The sequence below is a fragment of the Panthera leo genome, chromosome E3 (genome assembly GCF_018350215.1).
Source record: "Panthera leo isolate Ple1 chromosome E3, P.leo_Ple1_pat1.1, whole genome shotgun sequence".
NCBI classification, from domain to species: Eukaryota; Metazoa; Chordata; class Mammalia; order Carnivora; family Felidae; genus Panthera; species Panthera leo.
This window is the reverse complement of record NC_056694.1, coordinates 6,604,212-6,626,726: the sequence shown is the minus strand read 5'-3', so window position 1 is coordinate 6,626,726 and position 22,515 is coordinate 6,604,212. Positions and strand designations below refer to the sequence as shown.

At 43.3% G+C, this 22,515-nt stretch overlaps 1 protein-coding gene across 4 annotated transcripts in view; it reads right to left on the bottom strand.

Moving 5' to 3' along the window:
* Nucleotides 1–7,996: 7,996 nt before the first annotated feature.
* ZSCAN25 (zinc finger and SCAN domain containing 25) overlaps nucleotides 7,997–22,515 on the bottom strand; it is a 14,593-nt gene continuing 74 nt past the window's right edge. Inside the window, exons 1-6 of one of the 4 annotated variants that reach the window (XM_042922665.1) lie at nucleotides 22,055–22,503; nucleotides 19,794–20,209; nucleotides 18,163–18,364; nucleotides 17,493–17,584; nucleotides 15,617–15,743; nucleotides 7,997–11,529 (exon numbers count right to left, since the gene is read on the bottom strand). In XM_042922665.1, the coding sequence (XP_042778599.1) occupies nucleotides 10,697–11,529; nucleotides 15,617–15,743; nucleotides 17,493–17,584; nucleotides 18,163–18,364; nucleotides 19,794–20,180 (1,641 nt within the window). In that variant the 5' untranslated portion in view covers nucleotides 20,181–20,209; nucleotides 22,055–22,503 and the 3' untranslated portion in view covers nucleotides 7,997–10,696. Of the gene's footprint in view, nucleotides 11,530–15,616; nucleotides 15,744–17,492; nucleotides 17,585–18,162; nucleotides 18,365–19,789; nucleotides 20,210–22,054; nucleotides 22,504–22,515 lie in introns of those variants that run through there. The other 3 variants (XM_042922664.1, XM_042922667.1, XM_042922666.1) reach the window with 3 other exon arrangements.

Below are 22,515 nucleotides of genomic sequence, written 5' to 3'. Positions count from 1 at the left end.
TGCACTTAGTCTTCCCCTCCCTTATCTTTCTCCCCCTTATCTTCTTTTTCCTTCAACAAATCAAAACATCACTTTACTTTAGTCAGGCACAAAAGGATTACATCTTAAGATATTTTACTAAGAAGTCAAGGTAAAATAAGAGGAAACAACACGTCATTCAAAAAAACAAAACAAAAGGGAAGGCTTTTTTTTTTTTTTCTTGAACAGAGATCTGATCTAGAATCCAGTCTACTATTGAACTCGACTTCTGGATGAGGACTGATTCTCAGTCACAGAAGCTGTGCTCTTTCTCAAACTCTCCTGTATCATTTCAGTGGTCTCGCCATCAATGCCTTCAATGCACTCTGAATCCTCCTCTATAGTTATACAGAACAAAGAGTTTACTTAAAAGAATACTGTTAAAGATCTTTTGCCAACACAGATCTCAGAACAACTTACAGATTTGGTTCTGTTAGTTCACAAAGTACTTTGCTAGTGGGACATCAGGATGTAACTGTCCTGTATTGTTGAAGAAATTTGTGTGTTATGGCTACAACCTGAGAGGAGTACAGTAACATTTTGCTATGGAAGGTCATGCGTTGCTGTTCCTTCCTAGAGCCATCTCATACTTGCTCTGGGCTGGTGGGAGTAAACTTCAGGATCTGTTCCAATGTTTGAATGAGCGCTCTGGTGAAGCCACAGTGTTCTACTCAATGGAGCTACCATTCTTAAAATTTATGTGCATTATTATCATCTGAGGAGTTGGGTAAAATGAAGATTCTTAGGTCCCTTTGGACCACTACTCCATCCACAAATACAGTTTTTAAAAGTTTCCCAAGGGGCACCTGGGTGGTTCAGTCAGTTAAATGTCCGACTTCGGCTCAGGTAATGATCTCGCAGTCTGTGAGTTCGAGCCCCGTGTCAGGCTCTGTGCTGACAGCTCAGGGCCTGGAGCCTGCTTCTGATTCTATGTCTCCCTCTCACTCTGCCCCTTCCCCACTCATGCTCTGTATCTCTCTCTCTCAAAAATGAATAAATGTTAAAAAAAAAAAAAAAGTTCCCCAGGGGATTTTGATGTCAAGTGGTCTTCAGATAATAATTTGAGAATCTCTGTTGAAAAGCACTGTTAAAAGATAACCTGAAGCGTTTTTAAATTGTTAAGTTTGAGCAAAAACTGAGTCCCATCAGGCAGTATCAAACCAGAAGTGGTTAGCAGCACTCTATCCACAGGAGGTAGTGGCAAGACATGTAAAAAGATAGGAAGCAAAGCAAGGAAACCATTTGATTGGCTAGAGCTTACATTTGTCTTGTATGAGAAAGCCCAGTTGGCTGTTTGTGACTGTTTGTCCTTATGTTTTGATTTCTTAACCTTGAGGCATTTACAGACTTAGGTTTTGGGTTGCTTATGTAGGCTGCCAAGGCATTAGAACTACCTCAGTCAAATTAATGGCCTCCGTTTTTAATTAACTTAACAGCATAAAGAACAAAACCTCTATCTGGACTATCCTAAGGACAGTTTTCACCTTGAGCACAAAGTATGACAAAGACTTGCTAACTCCACCACTAGCAAGGATGTGAATACACCCGAGCAAGCTGACATAGCTGGATTTACTGAGTGTTGACTACCACCCAGAGGCAGCAGTATCCTCTGCAGTAGCGTGGAAAGCAAGGGAAAGTTCTCAGACAGTGGAGCTGGATCACTAACTTCTAGATCTGCTACACTGGATCTTTTGAGTCAGATGCCATTATTCTATGAGAAAATGATCTTCTAAAGTCCAACCCCACACAATCCAGTTACATGTCCCACTACTCCCCTTCCCTGAGTTTCCTGAAGTATAAAGTACTTCAATGTAGAGGTATGATCAGAGCCAGGTAGGATTTACCAGAGAGGCATCAGGGTCACATTTGGAGTAGGGGGTGACAGAGCAGTCAGGGACCAGTGAGGACACTGGAACGTTATGGGTCTCTAGGCATAACAGCTCTTGCTGATCTAACGTGCGTAAAGATACTAGATGTGGGCTGGAGCTGAGGTCCTGCAAAGTTTGCTAGGGCTTGGCATTGGGGGAGCTTCTAGATGTATACCCAGGGTCACTGGATGGTAGGTAAACTCTATCACATACTAGGGGTGTGTGATAGGCACCCAGAAAGCCTAATTTCTGGCATACCCACTGACTCTAAAAAACAAAACAAAACACACCAAAAAACTAGGCTTTCAACCCTGACCTGCCTTCTAAAGACCAGTCCCCAACATCTAACAACCCTTCTGTTATTTCATATTCAACAATTCTACAATGAGGCTTACTCTTCCCTTTTAACTCATTGCTGTTCAAACCAGTTAACCCTCCAGATTTCATTTATTTGACCATCAGTTTTGTACTGTTGTAGAGGTCTGTCATAAGCACCAAGTAAATTACAAATTATGAAATAATTCCAAAACACTGTGAGATTGAATGCCCACAGGGATACCTGTACATATGTATCAACCAGAGCATGCATTAATGACCAAAGATGCTCCCTGAAGCAACGGGCTAAAGCCAGCAGGTTTGGGGAAGATGATCCCTAATTTGCAGCAGGAGGTATAATGTGGCTGAAAGCACCTGTAGAGGTCACAAGGCCTGAAGCAAATGACCAGTCTAAAGGCTGAATGGAAAGTATTTTGTGAGTACACCTACACAAAATCAAGAATATGGATGAAGACACCAAAAAGAAAGCTGCCACACCAGCTTCATTCACTGCATGGAGGCTTGGCCCACCATGCACAGTGAAAAAAATGTAGGAATGAATCTGCAGCTCTTGAGCAAGATGAGGTATGATTAAATTGGTGTATCTTGTGAACTATATGCTGTGCCACCCTCTTGCTCCCACTTTAGGGCCATTATCATTGGACAAGTACGTGGGACCCTTTTCCTCCCACGGTCAGTAGTAGTAAATGATGTTAGTTCTTCTTTTTTTTAACACTTGAAATTTTTATAATAAAATAATTTCAAGAATTTTCAATAATTACATAAAAATTACAATGACAATAGTACAACGTATCCATATATCCCTTTACCTGGATTAACTTATCCTTAACATTTTTACCTTGTTTCTTTTCTTCCCTCTTCTTCCTCCTTCCTCCCCCTCTTCACATATACACAATGGTCCTTTATCCTTAAATTTTTCAGTGTGTATTTCCTAAGAACAGGGATATTCTCTTACATAACCACAACACAATTATCAACATTAGTACATTTAACATTGATATGATTCTACCTAAGCCAGATTCATATTCCAATTGTGAAAACTGACCCAATGTTTTTTACTTTTTTAAAGTGTATTTATTCATTTTGAGAGAGACAGAGACAGTGGGAGTGGAGGAGGGGCAGAGAGAGAGAGAGAAAGAGAGGCTCCATGCTGCCAGCGCAGAGCCCAATGTGGAGCTTGAACTCACAAACTATGAGATCATAACCTGAGCCGACACCAAGAATCAGATGCTTAACCCACTGAGCGACCTAGATGCCCCATGATGTTTTTAAAATTTGCACAATACTACATTGTGTGGATGTGTCATAATTTTTTCAGTCACCTATCTTGGATATTTATGCAGCTTCCAGTATTTTTTGCAGTAAGAATGCTGTAATGAATAATGTTGTGCATGTGTATTTTCATATTGTTAGAGGGATATCTTTACAGTAAATTCATCCATAATTTTGTTAGCTATTACTAAATTCTCCCCCACATGAGGCTGCACTATTTTGCATTCTGCTAGCAATGGGTAAGAATTCCTGTTTGTTTCCCCACAAACTCATCAATAGTGTGTATTGTCAAGCTTTGGAATTTTGGCCAATGTGATGGAAAAGAAATCTCTCAGTGCAGTTTTAATTGGAGTTTATTTTGAGCCAAGGTGAACATCTTTTTATATCATTAATAGCCATTTCGGTATCTTTTTTTGTGACCTCTAGTTTATCAATTTTTCAGTGGGGTTGTTTTGTTTGGGGGGTTAACTCATTTTTTTACAAAGTTCTTCATATACTAGAAATACTGGAACTTTGTGTTATGTTGCAACTATTTTCTCCCAACTTGTCATTTGTCTTTGCTTATGGTTTTTGCCATTCAGAAATTCTCAAAATATTTATGTAGGAATGCACCAATCTTTTCTTTTAGTGCATCTGGATTTTAAGCCATAGTTTTAAAGTCTTTTCCCTGAACCCATGTTTTAGAGGAATTCATCCACAGTGTCTTCTGGTACTTGGGTAGTTTCATTTTTTAGTTACATCCCTGATACATCTGGAGTTCACTCTTGGATATGATGTGAGAAGTGGGTCTATTTCTATCTTTCTCCAAATAGCTATCCAATTATACCAATGTGACTTTTAAAAAAATTAACCTCTTCAGTACAGAGCCAGGGCTATTTCTCAAACTTTCCTGCTATTCCATTGGTCTATTTACAAATGAGTTCCACACTGTTTTAAGTGCTGGGATTTTTTCCATCTCTTACTTTCCAGTCCTTCCATTAGCACCTCAGTTCAGGCAGCAGGAACCCTTAAAGACTGGAGAAACCTAGTAAGAAGACTGGCTCTTGATGAGAAACCACTTATTGTTCATTCTACTTTTCCTGTTCATACAATAGGCTGAGCTTTTGCAGGAGTCAATGAAATCTCTAGGTGATGTAGATCAGATTGTCCTCAACTGTTTCACAGACACAGAGATAACATAATACTCAAATAGCTCCCAGAGGTGGGAGTCACAAGGTATAGACTTGTGCCACCTCTTTGTTTCCAATCTATCTAAAGGTTAATCTACTACCTTTTCCAGAGATTATGGTTTTTACTAAGGAAGGGAAAACATATGAGGTGAGCTCTTGGGAGTACAGCCATTTCCTGGTCTCTGGCCACTCAGATGACAGAGCTATGGCTACAGCATGTGGCAGCAATGGCAGCCATTCTACTGGAGCCCATTCACCCTTCCAGGAAACTGGAATTGCTCCTCCCAAGTCCCTCTGTTTATCAAGGGACAACACCTGCCTTACCCAACCCTCTCCATCCTCACTCTTAGCAGTTCAGATTCCCAGCAACAAACACAAGGGAGAACGTTGCCCGCCCTCCCTGTCATGAACAAATTTTTACTGAAATTTTTTATTGAAATGTGTCAATACTGGGGATAGGTTGGACATGATAAATCTTTAGAAATGTGTCCTTCAGAAACTGAGATAAAAGGAAAAAAATAAGATAGGAATACAAAATTGTAGGAAGCCCCAGTGAATTTCTTTGGCTTATGGCATTTCTAAGTGAATTCGATGTGACTGCAGTTGGTAGCACAACAGCTAGAGATGTCAGCCATATCAGAAGGGCCACTAGGGGCAATGAGATGTCATGTTTCTTCCTCAGGCACTCTTATGACCATTCTAGCTACTAAAAAAGGCAGAAATCCAGAACTTTCATTGAAATATTTACTGTCTACTGTGTGCCTTGAGGACCTTACTATGAAGGAAAAAAGGCTGGCATTGGCTGCATTGAGTTTAAGTGGCCCCCACTACACACATGCATTTACTGGGAAAGGCGAATCTAGGCCCCAAGCAAAAGTTCTCTGTGATATAGAGGCTCTGTGGCAGGTGCTTGCCTGAAAAGAACCCAAAGCAATAAGCCAGGTTGCCTGCATAGAAACCACCTAGGTTTTAGAGTTTCCACGCCTCTATCCTGAGATTCTATCTCAATAGCTCTTGGCTCTACATGGCAATACTACATTTAATCCCAGTGATCTCTAGTAAAACTTTGTTCTCTAGAAAGTTAGGCTGGGGTATTAAGCTTAGCAGGAAATAGCTCTAGTCCTTGAAATGCCAGTCCTTTCTTTCACTAAACCAACTACTTAACAAGATAGAGAACAAACTGAGGGTTAATGGGGGGGGGGAGGGGGGGGAATGGGCTAGATGAATGATGGGTACTTAAGAAGAGCAGTTGTAATGAGCACTGCATGCTCTAAGTGATGAATCAATAAATTCTACTCCTGAAATCAATATTGTATTCTATGTTGGCTAACTAAAATTTAAATTAGAAAAAAACAAAACATCTCATTCGCAACAGCAATTATCCTGAATGTTACAAGCAGTGATTCTCAGCAAGGGTCAATTTTGCCACCCAGGGGACATTTGGAAATGTCTGGAAACCTCCTTAGTTGTTATGACTGGGGAGTGTTACTAGCATGTAGTAGGTTGATGCACAAAACAGCCAGGACAGCCTCCAAAAACAAAGAACTACCTGGCACAAAATATTAGTAGTGCAGAGGCTGAGAAACTGGCTAAATTGTAAAAGAACAAGTACCAGGTCTCCTGGATGGCTCAGTCAGTTAAGCATTCAACTCTTGATTTTAGTTCAGGTCATGATCTTGAATTTCGTATCAGCCCTGTAATGCCAGTGTGGAGCCTGGTTGGGATTCTCTCACTCCCCCTCTCTGCCACTCCCCCACTCACATGCTCGTTCATGTACACTCTCTCTCAAAATAAATAAACTTTAAAAAAAATTAAAAATAGAATACAAATAAAAAAATAAAAGGGCAAGTAGACTCTAGAGAAACATGTTCCTGATAGTTACTTTCCTCACCTCAGAAGTAGATAAAGTCAGCCTGTGTTGCATGATGAACTTGAAACCAACTTACTTTTTAAGAAACAAGGGCTCTTCAAATTGCCCCTAGGCTGGAATAAAAGAGGACCTGAAAGTACTGAAATATAGTTAATCAGGCTGCTGATAATATTCATGGCATACATTTTGAAAAGCAAATGTTTAATGCAATAGCTCCCCAGGACAGACCTTGGGCAGAAAGTCACCACCCAAGGTATAAAAAGGGGTTTCTCTTACAAAGGTCATACCCCTTGGAGTGGCACTCTTCATTATCACAGCAGCATGGGACACACTACCTGCCAGCCCTGAAACTGCCCAACATTATAGTTGGGTGAAGAAACCACAGACACCCAATCACACACAATGAGGGCTGTATATAAGGTGACCAAATATCCCGGTCTGTCCTGGAGTCCCACTTTGCAATATTGTCCTGGCATAATTAATAGCACTTCTCTTCACTCTCAAAGGGAGCAGGAAATGTACAAGAGGAGTTTGCAACATCCTGTCCTATCAGAAAATAAAGAAGCTATCAAAAATGATTAGAGTTATGTCAAAAGGAATCAGGAGGCAAGTTGAAAAGGCTCCCAATGACCAAAAGTGAAATGATCTGAGCATCAAGAAGTACAGTGGACTGGCTGTAAATCCAAAATCCATGAATGTATTCTGATTGAAAAAATACCTATCACAATTACAGAAAACAAAGCAACCAGATCATTATTGTGAAAACAGGCAAAAAGACGAATCAAGCATTTCCTTTCCTGTATGAACTCTATCTAAGAAACCTAATGGTTAATGAGGAAAAATTTCTGACAGAGGCATTCCAGCTAATAAATGAATCATTTATAGAATTTATGAAATAAATACATCTAGGATCCTAACATCAGAGAGAAACAACCAGACATGCCATCATCTATAATGTGTTCTTGCCAAAATACAAGAAATGAATTTGGTTACTCCTTTAAGTTTTTGGTTAATATAGAGGGCAAAAAAACATATTAAATAACGTCATGGATATGCAAACAGCAAAATTCAAAGACAAGAAATTCTACAGGATAAATAAATGCAGTTGCTTCCATGAATGAATTTCAAGAGAAAAAAGAATAGGAATTATACATTGTAAGACTTAGAAGACAAAGCAACCAATTACAATTTATGCATCTTATTTAGATCCTAATTCAAATAAACTTTTTAAAAGTATGTGCTTTTTAAGAAAACAATTGCAAATTACGAAATTATTTTTATTGGTATGATAATAGTATTGTGGGTTTTCTTTTGCAAAGAGTTTATTTTGAGAGAGCAAGTGCGAGCAGGGAAAGAGCAGAGAGAGACAGAGAAAGAGGAAAAGAGAGAGTCCCAAGCAGGCCCTACGCTGTCAACACAGAGCTCAACGCGGGGCTTGATCTCACGAATTGTGGGGTCATGACCTGAGCCAAAATCAAGAGTTGGACACTTAACTGACTGAGCCACCCAGGCGTCCCTCAAGGAGTTCTTACCTTTCAGAGGTACACACTGAAATATTTATAGACAGTATTTGGGAGCTGTTTTGAAATACTTCAGTAGGGTAGGAAGACAGGGAAAAGGGTACAGAAATAAAACAAGATCGGCTAGGAGTTTACAATGGGTAAAGCCAAATAATGAATACATAGGGATTCATTATATATGTCTGAAATTTTCTATTATAAAAAAATCTCTAAATAGAAAAATACAGAAAAGTATTTAACATTTGAATACATAACAAAAATACATGCTACTAAAATTCCATGGAAAAAATTTTTTGAGGCTGTTTGAGGCATCATCCATAAACTTTGGTCTCAAAGCAGATACAGGCGCCCAAGAAAAAAAGCAAGGCCTGGCTCCTACCTGAGTTTCTCTGAAGAGATTCCAACTGGCTGAAAACCCACAGTCCTATTTGGCTAAGCATATTATCAAAAAGAATCTAACCATTTAATTCAGGTAAACAGAAAGACCACTGATAAGCAAGCTCCCAGCCTGTAGTGGCCCAACACTCCTCACCTAGCTTTGGAATATGGACCTCCTAGAGAAGGCCAAGCTCAAGCCAGGTCAGCCCCCAGGTCCTACAGACCAGAAGCCAGAGACTCATGAAAAGCCTTTCCCTGGGTTTGGCTGCTAGCTGGCTACAAGCTTTGCCAAGCTTGTCTGGGAAGTGGGGAAAAAAGAGCTGATTCTGCATCTGGATCACAACACTGCTAAGGAGAAGCAGCCTAGTGTCTCAGATAGTGGATGACATCTCAGATACATTTATGGCCTGGCTACTAGAGGCTCATGGAGACAGTGGAGAGGCCAGGAAATCATCTGCTAAATCAAAATTAAACATCATGGCTATCTACCATAGTTATCTAAGAAATATGTGATAAAATAATGTGTTTCAAAGTAGACTGAGTAATACAACTGTGTTGAAGTCATCATTTATCTGATTTACAATAAAAAAATGGGGAGAAAAAAACCTTAGAGTAAAAGAATCTAATATTAAAAGGCACCACAAAACAAATCACATCTTATAATTATAGTACCATGTCAACAAAAAACAAACTCACCCAGCGTCCAGCATTTGAAAGCATAGCACTACAACAACACTGCATTGTAGTCCATGCTCATTACACAGATATTTTAAACAGAATTTTAAACAGAAAGGAAACCTTTTAGTGATGGCAAAATAAGAAAGTGTAAACAGTACAAATACTGTATCTTCTCATTAAGTATTTTTAAATGCCTACAAACATCTCTATTTTGCTTGAATTGGCACTTATGTAAAACACATTGCTACTACCTCATCAGTCCTAGTTGGCAACTGAGAGCCTCTCAGATGACAAGGATCTAGATGTATTGACAGAGACTATCCGGTAGCAAGAGGTAGGTGGCGAATGCATTTCAAGGCAAGACACTGACAAGGACCAAGGACAAAGGCTCAGATCCCAGGTCCAGAGAGTTTATGGGAGTACCCATGGGTTCCACCTTAGGAGGTTCTGAAGATCAAATATATTCACTAAAACATAGGCTCCACGAGGTCAGGGACTTTTCCCATTTTATTTACTGATATATGGCAAGCACCTAAGAGTTCCTGGCACACTGTTGGGCCTCAATAAATACGTGTGGAATGATAAAGTGAACATAGAAAAAAAAGCATCTTATATGCTGTAAAATGCCATCAAATACAGTGCATTAATAGTTCATCTTTCAGATTTATTTAATTAGATCTTTATATAGAACTGAACACTTTTTAAAATACTTTCATGTTTATTCGGTAATCAATAGCAAAATATTAATTTCCTACTGGATGGGTGGATAGTTGTTACAGTACAAGGAATAATGGGGAAACTATACAAATGAGGGTATGCTGTTACAGAGACAAAGGGGGTAAAAATAAAGTAAAATAAACAAGGCTGCCTGAGAGATCCTAACTAGGGAGGGGAAGATCCAGCACCTGAGTGGCAGGGCAGAACGAGTGAGCACCAGAAGAAGACTACCCTCTCAAACAGCACGTACCACAAACATAACTTAGAATGTCTGGAGCTATTAATGGTTCTGTGTGTGTTTCCACTGCTAAATCACCAGTTCCAGGAGGCTCACATCTCAGGTGCCTCATTCACCACTGTGCTCCCAGCACCAGACACAGTAGCTGTTCAATAAATACTTGTTAAATGGAAAAGAAGAGAGGCAGAGTCTGAACTAATGATTTTGCAGGTCGATACAGCCCTCATCACAATGAGGTGTAACTTGCCAACATGGGACAAAACTTTGTCAGACTTGCTCGAGGCGTACATGACATCCCAATGAAGGAGAAAAACTTCAACCTGAACTGAAGTTCAGGATGTAATTTCCCAAAAGACAGTAAAAAACAGTTTGCACCACTTGGATAAGAGACGTGAGGAGCTGTGCTCTCTGGAAACTCAAAATAAATCAGGCATCGCCTTGCTTCTGTTTGACAACAAATGGAAAGAAAATGGGTCAAAGTGCCTTTCTCACCCTATCATTCTACCACTCCCTCCTCAAAGCCCTTCAGTGAGGAAAGACGAATGCATCCTCCAATGGGATCTCCCTCCACTTGGCGATCCTGAAAGGTCCTACACCTTTCAGCACCTTCCTTTCGTAAAAAAGGTGCATCCTTACTGTGCCAGGGTCTCCTGGCGATGCTGAGTTTTCTGATGCCGATTGAGGATGGACCTCTGGTTGAAGCTCCTCCCGCAGGCTGGACAGTGGTAGGGCTTCTCCCCAGTGTGGATCCTCTGGTGTCTGACCAATCGCTCCCCTTTACTGAACCGCTTCCCACACACCTGGCACCCATACGGCTTCTCCCCGGTGTGGGCTCGCCGGTGCACAGCCAGGTTTGCGTTCCTGCTGAAGCTCTTGCCGCACTCACAAGTGTAGGGCTTCTCCCCTGTGTGAGTTCTCCGATGCACCTGCAGATGCTGCCTCCGGCTAAAGCTTTTCCAGCAGTCACCACACTTGTAAGGCTTCTCCCCTGTGTGACTCCTCTGGTGGACCTCGAGGTGGTGCCTCTGACTGAACGTTTTCCAGCACTCACTGCACACATAGGGTCTCTTTCCCAGGTGGGTTCTCTGGTGCTTCATGAGGTACTCTCTCAAGGTGAACCCCTTCCCACACTCGACACACCCATAGGATTTCTCTTCTTCATGGGTTCGCTGGTGTCTGACAAGATTTGAGCTCCGACTGAAGCCTTTTCCACACTCGGGGCACTGAAAAGGCTTCCAAAAGGAGCTGTGGGTCTTGAGGTCATCGGGCAGGGGTATGACACCATGCTGAGGAGGAGGTGGCCCTGGCATGTTTCCCACAGAGCTACTGGGCTCCTGCTCACAGGTTCTTCCAAGCTCAGGGCTCTGGAGCGTGGCTTCCCCAAACCTCTCTGCCGTCACCCGAGCAAGTGACCCCTTGAGGTCTGCCTGCTGGGTTTTAGACTCTTTTTCCTTGCTCCCAATGCCTACAGGACAAAGGAGATACAAGCTAATTCTGTAGCAGTTATGAAAGTAAAGTTCTAGGTTAGAACTTGGCTTCTAAAGATGTCCCATTAACAGTTCTTTCTTTTTCCCTTTGACCAATAACCTCAATACAGTTTTCTTTCATGGACTCTAAAACCAGACTTCACTTTACCTTTTCCCACTTTGTTACTGACTGAATGTTTGTGTCTTCCCCAAATTCATAGGTTGAAAACCTAAGCTCCAACGTGATGATATCAGGAGATGGGCTGTTCAGGAAGTTATAAGGTACAGTCATTAGGGTGGAGCCCCCATGATGGGATCAGTGTCCTTATAAAAAGAGGAAGGGAAACCAGAGCTCTTAGCACAGAAATCATGTGAGCATGATCCCTCATGATGGGAGAGGCAAAGACACAGGATAGATCCCTCAATCCCACAATCTCACTCTGTCTGCCATGTGAAGACAGTGAGGTGGCAGCCAGGTGCAAGCCAGGAGGAGGGCGCTCTCCAGACACTGAATCTACAGGAACCTTGATCTTGAACTTCTCAGCCTTCAGAACTCGGAGAAATAAATGTTTGTTGTTTTAAGCCACTGGCCTATAATATTCTATTGTAGCAACCTGAGCTAAAACTCTCCATATCTTTTTACAGAATAGTCTGCCAAATCTTAATGTGCTCTCAGTTAATTTTCTAACTCAGACTTGTATTTCCTTCTAAATCTAACTCAATGATCTCCTTGAAGAAACATTCCCTGCTTACTCTCTTAGCTATGTCTCTTCAGCACATTTATACTGAATTAGCACTTTGTTTATTGTGCACTTATTTATACACAACCTTGTTGAAAATGCCATTTTACATTCCTCAAGGTGTTCTCCCTGCCCTAGAGATTATAAACCTATTCCAGCTTATTCCAGGTGGGCTACTTGGGAGTTCTCCATAACCTCCATACACTTGCTCAGCACATGGTCCCTGCCCCCGTTCCTCCCTCCATCTAACCAGATTTTATTAATCTGGGTCTCCTGGGAGACTGTCACAGGCTTACTAACTACTGGATGAATGAATGAATCCGGTCTGTCACTGACTTCTACCAGACTGAAATGCACGTGAATGCTGCTGAAATGCCTCAACCCTCCTAGTTCTTTCTCTGATCCCTGTTTCACTCTCTCTAAATTAACAGAACAATTGTTTACAGAACAGGCTGAAGGGAAGGTGAACAAAAGGGAAGGCCCTAGGAAGCAAAAGAGCCAAGACAGAAAAAAAGAGAGGAGGGGTACCTGGCTCAGTCAATATAGCATGTGACTCTTGATCTCAGGGCTGTGAGCTCAAGCCCCACATTGGGTACAGAAATTACTTAAAAATAAAATCTTAAAAAAAAAAAGGAGAGAGAAAGAGACAAAAATGACAAGCAGCACTTAGGCACAGAAAGGGTCCTTTCAGGTAAGGCCGTTAAAACACAAAAAGAAAAACATCACATGCCTAATCTAAACAAATATGAAGGACACAGCTGTCACCTATGACAGATTCTTCTATAAACTTTCCATGAAAGTAAAGATGCACAAAACATAACTGTAGAATTCAAAGAATTTTCATAATGAACACAACTATATAAAAAGCATCCAGTTCAAGAAACTACCAGTATCCAGAAAGCCCTCTCCCAGCCCCTCCAGTGACTATATTCTGCCGCCCCCTGGCTAACATGCTATTCAAACTTTTATCAGCATAAAGGACTTTTACCTGGTCTTGAACTTTGTGTAGTGGATTCAAATACTGTTTCTGGATGCTTCTGCTCATTATTATCCTTGTAAGATTCACCCATATTATGGAATGTAGCTATAATCACACTATGTTCTTTTTCATTGGTATGACACTGTCAGAATATATTGTAATCTATTTATGAACTTGACTGATATTCATTTGGGTAATTTCCAGTTTTCAGGTGTTACGAATAGTAAAACTGACACTAAATGCAATGCACGAGTCTTAGCTGGACCCTGGGGAGATGTGAGTATGTGCTAGGTATTATGTATCATAGAATTCTAGTTTCTCAGGCCTAATCCAAAACAGCTATCAATGCAGGAGCCACAAGTACATGGGAATAAATCACAGGAAGACCTGAAGGTTGAGACAGCCAGTAGACAGTATGCGTGGGAAATGGACCTTGGCCCACCCAGACTCCGCATAAATGCTTATGGAAGTGCTTGGGTTGTTTGAAACAGTGAGAACAGCACAAGAATACAACCAGAGTCTCTAGAACAGTCAGATGGCAGGGACAGGGGGCGGGGCAGGTATAAAAATCCTCTGGAATAAGAGGGCAGAATCATTCCAACACACAGCAGCATCACCAGCAGAGGGTCCCTGGGGGCATCAAGGCACTAGAATATTGGTATCCCCACCATCTCAGCTGTGTTGCAAGAGGTCCTGAACCGCATGGTTATGTCTGAAGGTTTCCACATCCTCTACCATCTACAGAAGTCTTATATCTCAGAACGCCTGGATGGCTTAGTCGATTAGGCGTCCAACTTCTGCTCTGGTCATGATCTCACAGTTCATAGGTTCAAGCCCCATGTCGGGCTCTGTACTGACAGCTCAGAGCCTGGAGCCTGCTTCGAATTCTGTGTCTCCCTTTCTCTCTGCCCCTCCCCCCACTCCCACTCTGTCTCTGTCTCTCTCTCTCAAAAACAAATAAACATTTTTTAATAATTGTTTTTAATAAAAAAAGAAGTCTTACATCTCTTTGTAACACATGTCGGCATCCTTTGGCCACTCACATCACTGCCATGGTGTGACAACCCTGTCCTGGACCCAGGTCTCCTGAGCCCCTCCTCTAGGGCCCCTTACACTACTCCATACTGATCATTATTCCGTGCATTTGGACTCTTCATATGAACTGCTAAGATCGCAAAGGCAAGGGACTTTAACTCTTCATAGTGACTGGCAGAGTACTGGCCACAATACCAAAAAAATATTTTTGGGTGAATAAATGAATGTTGACTGACTCATAAAGGAATAATATTTGTATAGCTAATAAAAGTATCTAACACTATCATATTCACCAAATGCTAAGATTTATCATCTCACTTAATCCTTACGACGCCATGAAAGCTCTGTGAATGTCCCCATTTTGCGACTGAAGAAACGGAAGCCCAGAAAGGTCACAGTAAGTGGTGGAGCCAGGACCAGTTCTCTCATGCGCTAAAGGCAGTACAGTGATACTGTCATTTATCCCTCAACATATTTCAAGATGGAAAAATGCCAGATGGGGTGGAGTCAGGACAGATGAGCAGTCAGCACATACTCAAAAAGTTATGAAAAGAAAAGCAGAGGGAACAGAGGAAAGGGTTGTTCCCACTCACGTTTCTTTTCCTCTCCCTCTCCAACCTGCAGAGATACCACCACTCCGGCAGTCTCCAGCCCCTGCAGTGCCCTCCCCGGCTTCCCCGCCAGGGCCTCTCCCTGTACTTCACCAGGCTCACTCTTCCTCCTTCTCTTGCTGCTCCTCCTCCTGTGAGCACTTTCCATATGCATCATGGGCTCACCTTTCCAGCTCCAACCCCAGGTAAAACCTGGCCACCACCTGAGACAGACCCAGCCCAGGCTCTGCTTGCTCTGTGACAGGGGCCCACATCGAGCAGCTGGGCATTCTCTGTACACACGCCTGGTGCTCCGAAGCCTTCCCTACCGTTAGTCCTGCCCCAACACAAAGCTGCAAAGTTAGAGCCAGTGCCTGAGTGACACTCAATAAATCCCTGCTGAGGGAACGAGACACAAGATCGTCTTTTGCTTTCAAGCCTGCGTGGGTACTCTTCAGTCAGAGACAGAATAGGTGCTCCAGGAATCCTAATGACCAACCTGTCTCATCACAGCCAGTACAACTACCTTGTGTTTTCTTGCCCCCTCGCTGGTTCCTCTCCCGACAAGAAAGCACATGCCCGGCTCCTTAAACCCTGGGTCCACACTCTTTCCTTGGACCCATTTACTTGCCTTCTTTTGTTGGTAGCACCAGGTTCTGAAATCTGGGGCAAGGGCAAGAACTCCAACCTGTAACTTTCACAACTCCTCAGTTTCTTACCTTTGGGATGGAAACAGTCTTACCTGGAGGTGAGACCCCACAGTCCTGGGGTTCCACATATTCCCCAAAACAGTCTATCTGGGCTGGGGTCACATGTCTCCATTCCTCCTCAGGGAAGGCCAGAGTCATATCTTTAAATGGTCCCAACCCCTGAAACAACAGAAGAGTGCTACGGATAAAGAAATAATCCCAAAGTAGGAAGAGTCTAAAAGCGGAAGCAAACACAGGGATAATACTCTAGGGAAGAACAGAGCAAGAAGGCAGAAGGAACCAGACCCCTAGATGGTCTTGGGAGCACAAGTCCCTACCTCTTGATAGTTTAATGACAGGGAAATAATGGACTTGTCTGAGCTACTATATTTCCGAGTCTCTGCTGCAGACACCTAGGTTGTACCCTAACAACCACAACACCTAATTCCCGCTTTTCAATTGCCTCCACTCAATCCTCAAGCTTGATCAAGACCCAGAGCTATTTATCCCTTCATCTAAAACTGATCTTCCCTCAAAGGGAAGTAAATATTTGGGCAGGCCTTGTCTTAAGAACAATACTGTATTAAAATAAATTCAGTATTGGGCGCCTGGGTGGCTCAGTAAGTTAAGCAACTGACTTCAGTTCAGATCATGATCTCACAGTCATGGGTTTGAGTCCCACATCAGGCTCTGAGCTGACAGTGCAAAGCCTGCTTCAGATTCTGCGTCTCCCTCTCTCTCTGTCCCTCCCCTGCTTGTGCACACGCACATTCTCTGTCTCTCTCTAAAATAAACATTTAAAAAAATAGTAATAAAAGAAAATAAATTCACTATCATCCACAACACCATGAAGAACTATTAAGGCAAAAAAGAGGGTCTGGAAAAATTAAAACATGCTATCATCCTTCATCTCCTCCAAAACACATGCTAGGGAAACAGGAACAGGAAATGGTACAGGCATAAAACTTGCCCAAACAGTGCTTTAGCTAGACCAGATTTGAGTCATCATTTTTTTCTGGCAAACGACCCCTTTCCTTCTACCTTCCTTCTATAAGGACTCTTCACTTTAAAACTCACTGTCTCTGGGACACCTGGGTGGCTCAGTTGGTTAAGCATCCAACTCTTGATTGCAGCTCAGGTCATGATCTCATGATTCATGTGTTCGAGCCCCACATCGAGCCCTGCGCTGGACTCCACACTGAATGCAGAATCCTGCTTGGGATTCTCAATCTCTCCCTCTCTCTCTGCCCCTTCCCTGCTCTCTCTCTCTCTCTCAAAATAAAAAACAAAACACTCACTGTCCCCTTCAAAAAGGTGCCACACTGGAAATCTCCCACCTCCCTGGTAACATTCAACACAGAGTAGACATGACAAGAGTGCCCCAACTGTGCTCATTACCCCCATTTGTGGCAGGCAAAGAAGTCAAACAAGGCCACATCTTGGTGTAGTCGGGGTAGAGGCCAGAGGGAACACTCTGCTCAGTGTTCCAGGGAGTCTCCAACCCTGAGTCAGCTACATTCCTGCTGACGCGGGAGGAGGAGAGGATCCCAAGGAAAAGCAGCAGCAAAAGTATCCATAAAGATGATCTACAAAGGGTATTGATTTCCTGATCGACCACCACTGCCTAGATCAGGCTTATGGGGTTTCTATCAATAATGTCTTCCTCCTCAGTAAAAAGTAATACAGAGTCAATTAAAAAAAAAAAGTCACAGAGCAATAAAATCAACTGAATTGAGCCTCATGCCTGGGCCCTAAGGCATAAGGCTCAACTCAACAAATCAGGATGACAAAGTGGAGAAAACAAAGCTATCATATCCATCAGAACAAGAAAGGTACAATAATTCAACTTGTGGGCAGCGCTTTGTTGTGCAGGGAAACTTTGGGGAATCTCATTCAAAGCAACGTCAGAAAGGCAGAAGTACAGCTCACCTGGGGTCCAGCTGAAAGGAACCCAGCTGCCATCTCTTGGTCTCTGGTGTTCACTGGAGGGAGGCCAGAACCAGCCTGAAGAACTGGCAGAGCTAAGCAAAGGGGAAAAAAAGCATGAGAAAGATTAGTGCTGTCTTGTAGTTAGCTTGTTCAAAGGTGTCCACTGCCTGACACACAGAACCCAGGAACCTTAAGGAGACTCCACACAGACCTACCCTCTTCTCAACTGGGCAGATGGTCTCGACCCAATGTACCCTGGCCCTTGAAGGCTATTCATGTTCTCTGGTCACACTCTGGGAATAACCCTCTTTGAGATTCAGTAACACAATGAAGTCATACATTACTTTTAGGGATATGGTTTGTCTGCCCCCTTAAAAAATCCCCCTATATGTCACCTGCATATTTCCAGGAGGTTTCTAGAAGGGATGTGAGGGAAAGAAGAGAAGAAATGGTAAGAGAGCACAATCCCAGATATCCCCTGCAAAAATCAGAGAGTCAAGGTATAGAAAACAATTTCACTTCATCTGTTTCCTACTAAAGTCAAGGAAGTAATCAGGAAAACTCCTAATTACAGCTCACAGATAACTTATTTATCAACTGCTGGGCTTGTAAAGGAGGGTCACAAAGCACAGTTTTCTGCATCCTTACTTCTTTACTGTTCGCATCTTACCCTGCTCCTGGAAGGCTTGTGTCCCAGCTCCAGGGTCTTGACTGAGTTGCTCCTCAGTGCCTTGGTCTAGGCCTTGAACTCCTTCCCCATGGGGCATCCCCCACTCAGGCTTGACCTCCACTGGCCCCAGGTGAACACCTGGTTCCCAAGGGCCTCTGCAAAGTGCTGTCTCCTCCCGTTCTCCCTGCACGAGGCATGGAACCTAAGAACAGTCCCCAACACCTATTAGAATGAGGCCTGGGTGAGGGAGTTGAATTAAAACCTAAAAAGAGAACAAAGAAAAGGACCATTCCAACTGCAAGAGGAGGACAAAGCCGGCTCAGCTCTTCCCCAGGACATCAGTGAGAAGGTGAAAAAGAGGTTAACCTCTCTTTATCAGGCTCCGAGCAACTGTTATGTGTCCCTGCCCTTTTACAAGGGTCCCTCCTGCCTGCCTCAATACTGACCAAATTCCACCAGGAATAATATCACAGAGAGACTAAATATTGTTTGGTTGACAACTTTAGCCCAAAATGCTCCCTACTAGGAAATCCCCCAATTATAAATGCTGAAAGTAAAAAATACAAAGCCTTGATTCAGCAGTGAATTAGCTAGTGAGAAAAACTTGCTCTATAAACAGCGAGGAAAATCAGGACAACTCACACTGTGATACACTCACAAAAACAGGCCCTTCTTGGTCTACTTTTAAGCTCCTGAATTGGGAATAAAAAAATAATTCTTAGGATTACAGAGGAAGTCACGAATAACTGCAGTAGGAAAAGGAAGAATAAACTGAAGAAAGATGATGACTTGCAAGCAAAACAGTAATGTTCAGTCCTACTCTTTTCTTTCCCAGCCAACAATAAGGTGACTATACCACAGAATGACAAACATGTGGCCAGAGTCCCAAGGAAGCATCTGAGATGCAGTTACTTGGTGTCACCAGAACACTACCACAGAACCACTAACGTGAGCCACTTGAGCCAACGTCCCAGATATCGAAACAACACTGTTTAGACAATGCTTCTTAATAATAATATTCACCCAATTGGAATTCCCCACTTTCCACATGCATCTCTGCCCAAAGAGAAGGAGTCTATGAAGGATCTTCAAATTGGTCATGACTACCTTCTTTGGGCCTGGGGCTCACAAAGGAAATATGGCCAGGCCTTTGTCCTGATGACCAGAAAGGAAGCTAACAGCTCTTCTACAGGCCCTGCATCTTCCTTGGGAATGGCTTCTCATGCTGAAAACTCCACTGCCCTCCAAAAAGTACCTCAGGGAGTCTGGGAGCAGATGAAGGAGACTGTACACCTCATCTACTCCCACTGCTTCTTCAAACCTTTCAATTCTTTAAATGTCCCCTTCCCTTGGGGCGCCTGGGTGGCTCAGTTGGTTAGGCGGCCGACTTCGGCTCAGGTCATGATCTTGCAGTCCGTGAGTTCTAGCCCCGCGTCGGGCTCTGTGCTGACAGCTCAGAGCCTGGAGCCTGCTTCATATTCTGTGTCTCCCTCTCTGACCCTCCCCTGTTCATGCTCTGTCTCTCCCTGTCTCAAAAATAAATAAACGTTAAAAAAAATTTAAAAAAAAAAAAATAAATGTCCCCTTCCCATACCGACAAAACAAGACCCAGATACCCCCTTCTCACCCACCGCCTTGGCCTCCAACGTTCTCTCTGTGAAGTCCTCCACCATGGCCACAAGAGCCTTGCCACTCTCCAAGCCATGCTCCCGAATCCAGGTATAGAACTCCCGTGGCAGGATGGTCAGGAACTGCTCCAGCACCAGCAGCTCCATGATCTGCTCCTTGGTATGCAGCTCAGGCCTCAGCCACTGGCGACAGAGTTCCTGGAGTTCCCTGAGGGCTTCCTGAGGACCAGCTGCCTCCTGGTAGCGGAACTGCCGAAACCTCAGACGAAAAGTCTCAGGACTAGGGTCCTCCCTTCCCCTGGCCCATGGCAACTCTTTCTCCAGCTTTACCACAGGAACACCCATCTGTTGCTGGGGGTCTTCTGCCATCCCTGGACGCTCCTTTAGCATCTTCACACTCCTCCCAGAAGACTGAGGGTCTATTGAGAAGACCAGACAAACAATAATGGCAGCATAAGTGAGACAAGGAAAGGTCAGTCCATCACAGTTCTTTGTCTACATCAATGGATATTCTGCTGGAGAGCATAATTAGTTTCTGTGAAGCAGAACAAAAGACTAAACATATATCCTGAAAATCATGACAATTCAATTCAGTAAGTATTTGCTAACCACCTAGTATGTGAAGAAAAATGTAAAGAGTTTACTTTATACCCACAAACATTGTAGGATCTCATTAGGGAGATAACACTAAAATCAGAAAATATAAAATAGGTTATAATTAGATGAGTCACCAGGGCCTACTCTTCCAACACTGTAAGAATTAACACGTTCAACCAATATATGTGCCAGGCCTGCAGAAACTAGAAATATAATACAGAACAAGACAAACAAGGCACCTGCCCTTTGAAATTCATATACTAGTGCAACAGACAGAAAAAAAACAAATACAAGCAAATAAGTTAAAATTAAATGGAGATAACTTCTAGAAAGGAAATGTGTAGGATGGTCTGTTAATGGGGGATGAATAACTTAAAGAAGGCTCTTCTGAAGAGAGGACACTTAGGCTGAGACCCACCGATGAGTATGAGCCAGTCATTCAGAGATTTTTCCAGGCACCAGACTTGAGGTCAGAAATTACTCCACATGTCTGAGAATAAGGCAATGGGAGTGAAGCTTTGGCAAAGTTAAGTGAGGGACAGAGTCGCAGGAGAAGAAGTGACAGAGGCAGGCAGAACCAGATTATCCAGGAAATGGGCCACACTAAGAATTATGGCTTAGTCTTCTTATTTTAGCAGGGAGCTATACGTTTTTACATTGCCTGGTGTAAAAGGTCATTTTGCCTGGCGTATGTCAACAGAGAATAGGTTAGAGAGAAAAAGAAGGGAAGCAGCACTTAACAATGGTCCAAGCAGGAGATGATCAAGATGGTGGCAAAGATGCAGAAAGAGTCGAGACATATTTTGGAGGTGAAGCCAAAAGACTTACTGGTGGCTTGGATGTGACCATGTGTCACATGTTGAAAACAACAGAGTGACATATATGTCATTATAATTAACAAAAAGACTTTTAACTTGTGTAGGCTTTACCATTTAGAAAGCCTGTGAACACACACATACAATTATGTATAGGGAGTATTACTCCCCTTTTCAAAGACGACACTGAAGATGTAAGAGGTTAGACGGCTGGCCAAAGTCTGCCTCCCAAAAGATACGGTACAGATGAGAAACACAGGAAGTCAAAATGAGAGAAAGGTTAACGTAGGTTCAACTACTCATGAAAAAGGTTTGGGCGCCTGGGTGGCTCAGTGGGTGGAGCGTCTGACTTCAGCTCAGGTCCTGATCCCATGGCTCATGAGCTGGAGCCCCTTTTCGGGCGCTGCTGTCAGCACAGAGCCTGCTTGGGATCCTCTGTCCCCTTCTCTCTGCCCCTCCCCCACTTAAGCTCTCTCTCAAAATTGAATAAAAATTTAAAAGAAGAAAAAGAAGAAGAAGAGGCTTATACCAGACTAGAGAATGAGTACTATTTAATTTCATGATGGGCTTGGGTTGGGGGTGAGGGGTATGTAGGCTGGGAGTCCAAAGTGGGGAAGGGGCTCCATTTTTAGAGGGAAAGACCACTCTTAATGCAACAGAGAATAAGCAACTGGTAGGAGGTTCCTCCGAAGCTTCTACTTAATATTCTATTGTGTGTTTGTGTACTTCTACATCCTTCCTAAACTACTACTTTACGTTTTCAATCGATTCATTTTTCATTTTGCTGCATCTATTGGGATTTCTTTCACGACTTTCTAGCTACTGCATTTCTTCACACCCCTATCGCATTACCGCACTACAGCACAAATGTTAACCGACGTGTCCCCGACGACCAAATTCTCTAAAGGCAAGAAAGGCCTTCATTCATCTTTCATCCCTGGTACTTCACGAAGAGAAAGAAGGCTTGAAAAGAAGTCATTCTTTATGTGAGTTTCCCACGTCTCGCTCTAAAATGACTACTTTCGATTTTCAGAGAGATCCGCGTCGGTTCAAGGTCTCGAGTTCGTGGACGCCCCCGCGCTGAGGTAACCTAGGCCCGGCGGGACCAACGTCGCTCCCACCTGAACCCCCGCGTCGCGCCCGCCGGGCCCCGGTGCCGCAGGAGGCAGCTCCGGGGAAACGCGCCGCCCGCTGTGTCAGCCCCGCCGCCTCCGCCAACGCTTCCGCGACCCGCAGCCGCACCGAAAGCAGGCCCCCACACCCGCCGCATCCGCCGCCCCGCGAAGCCCTGCGACGCCCCAGAACGGCTCTCA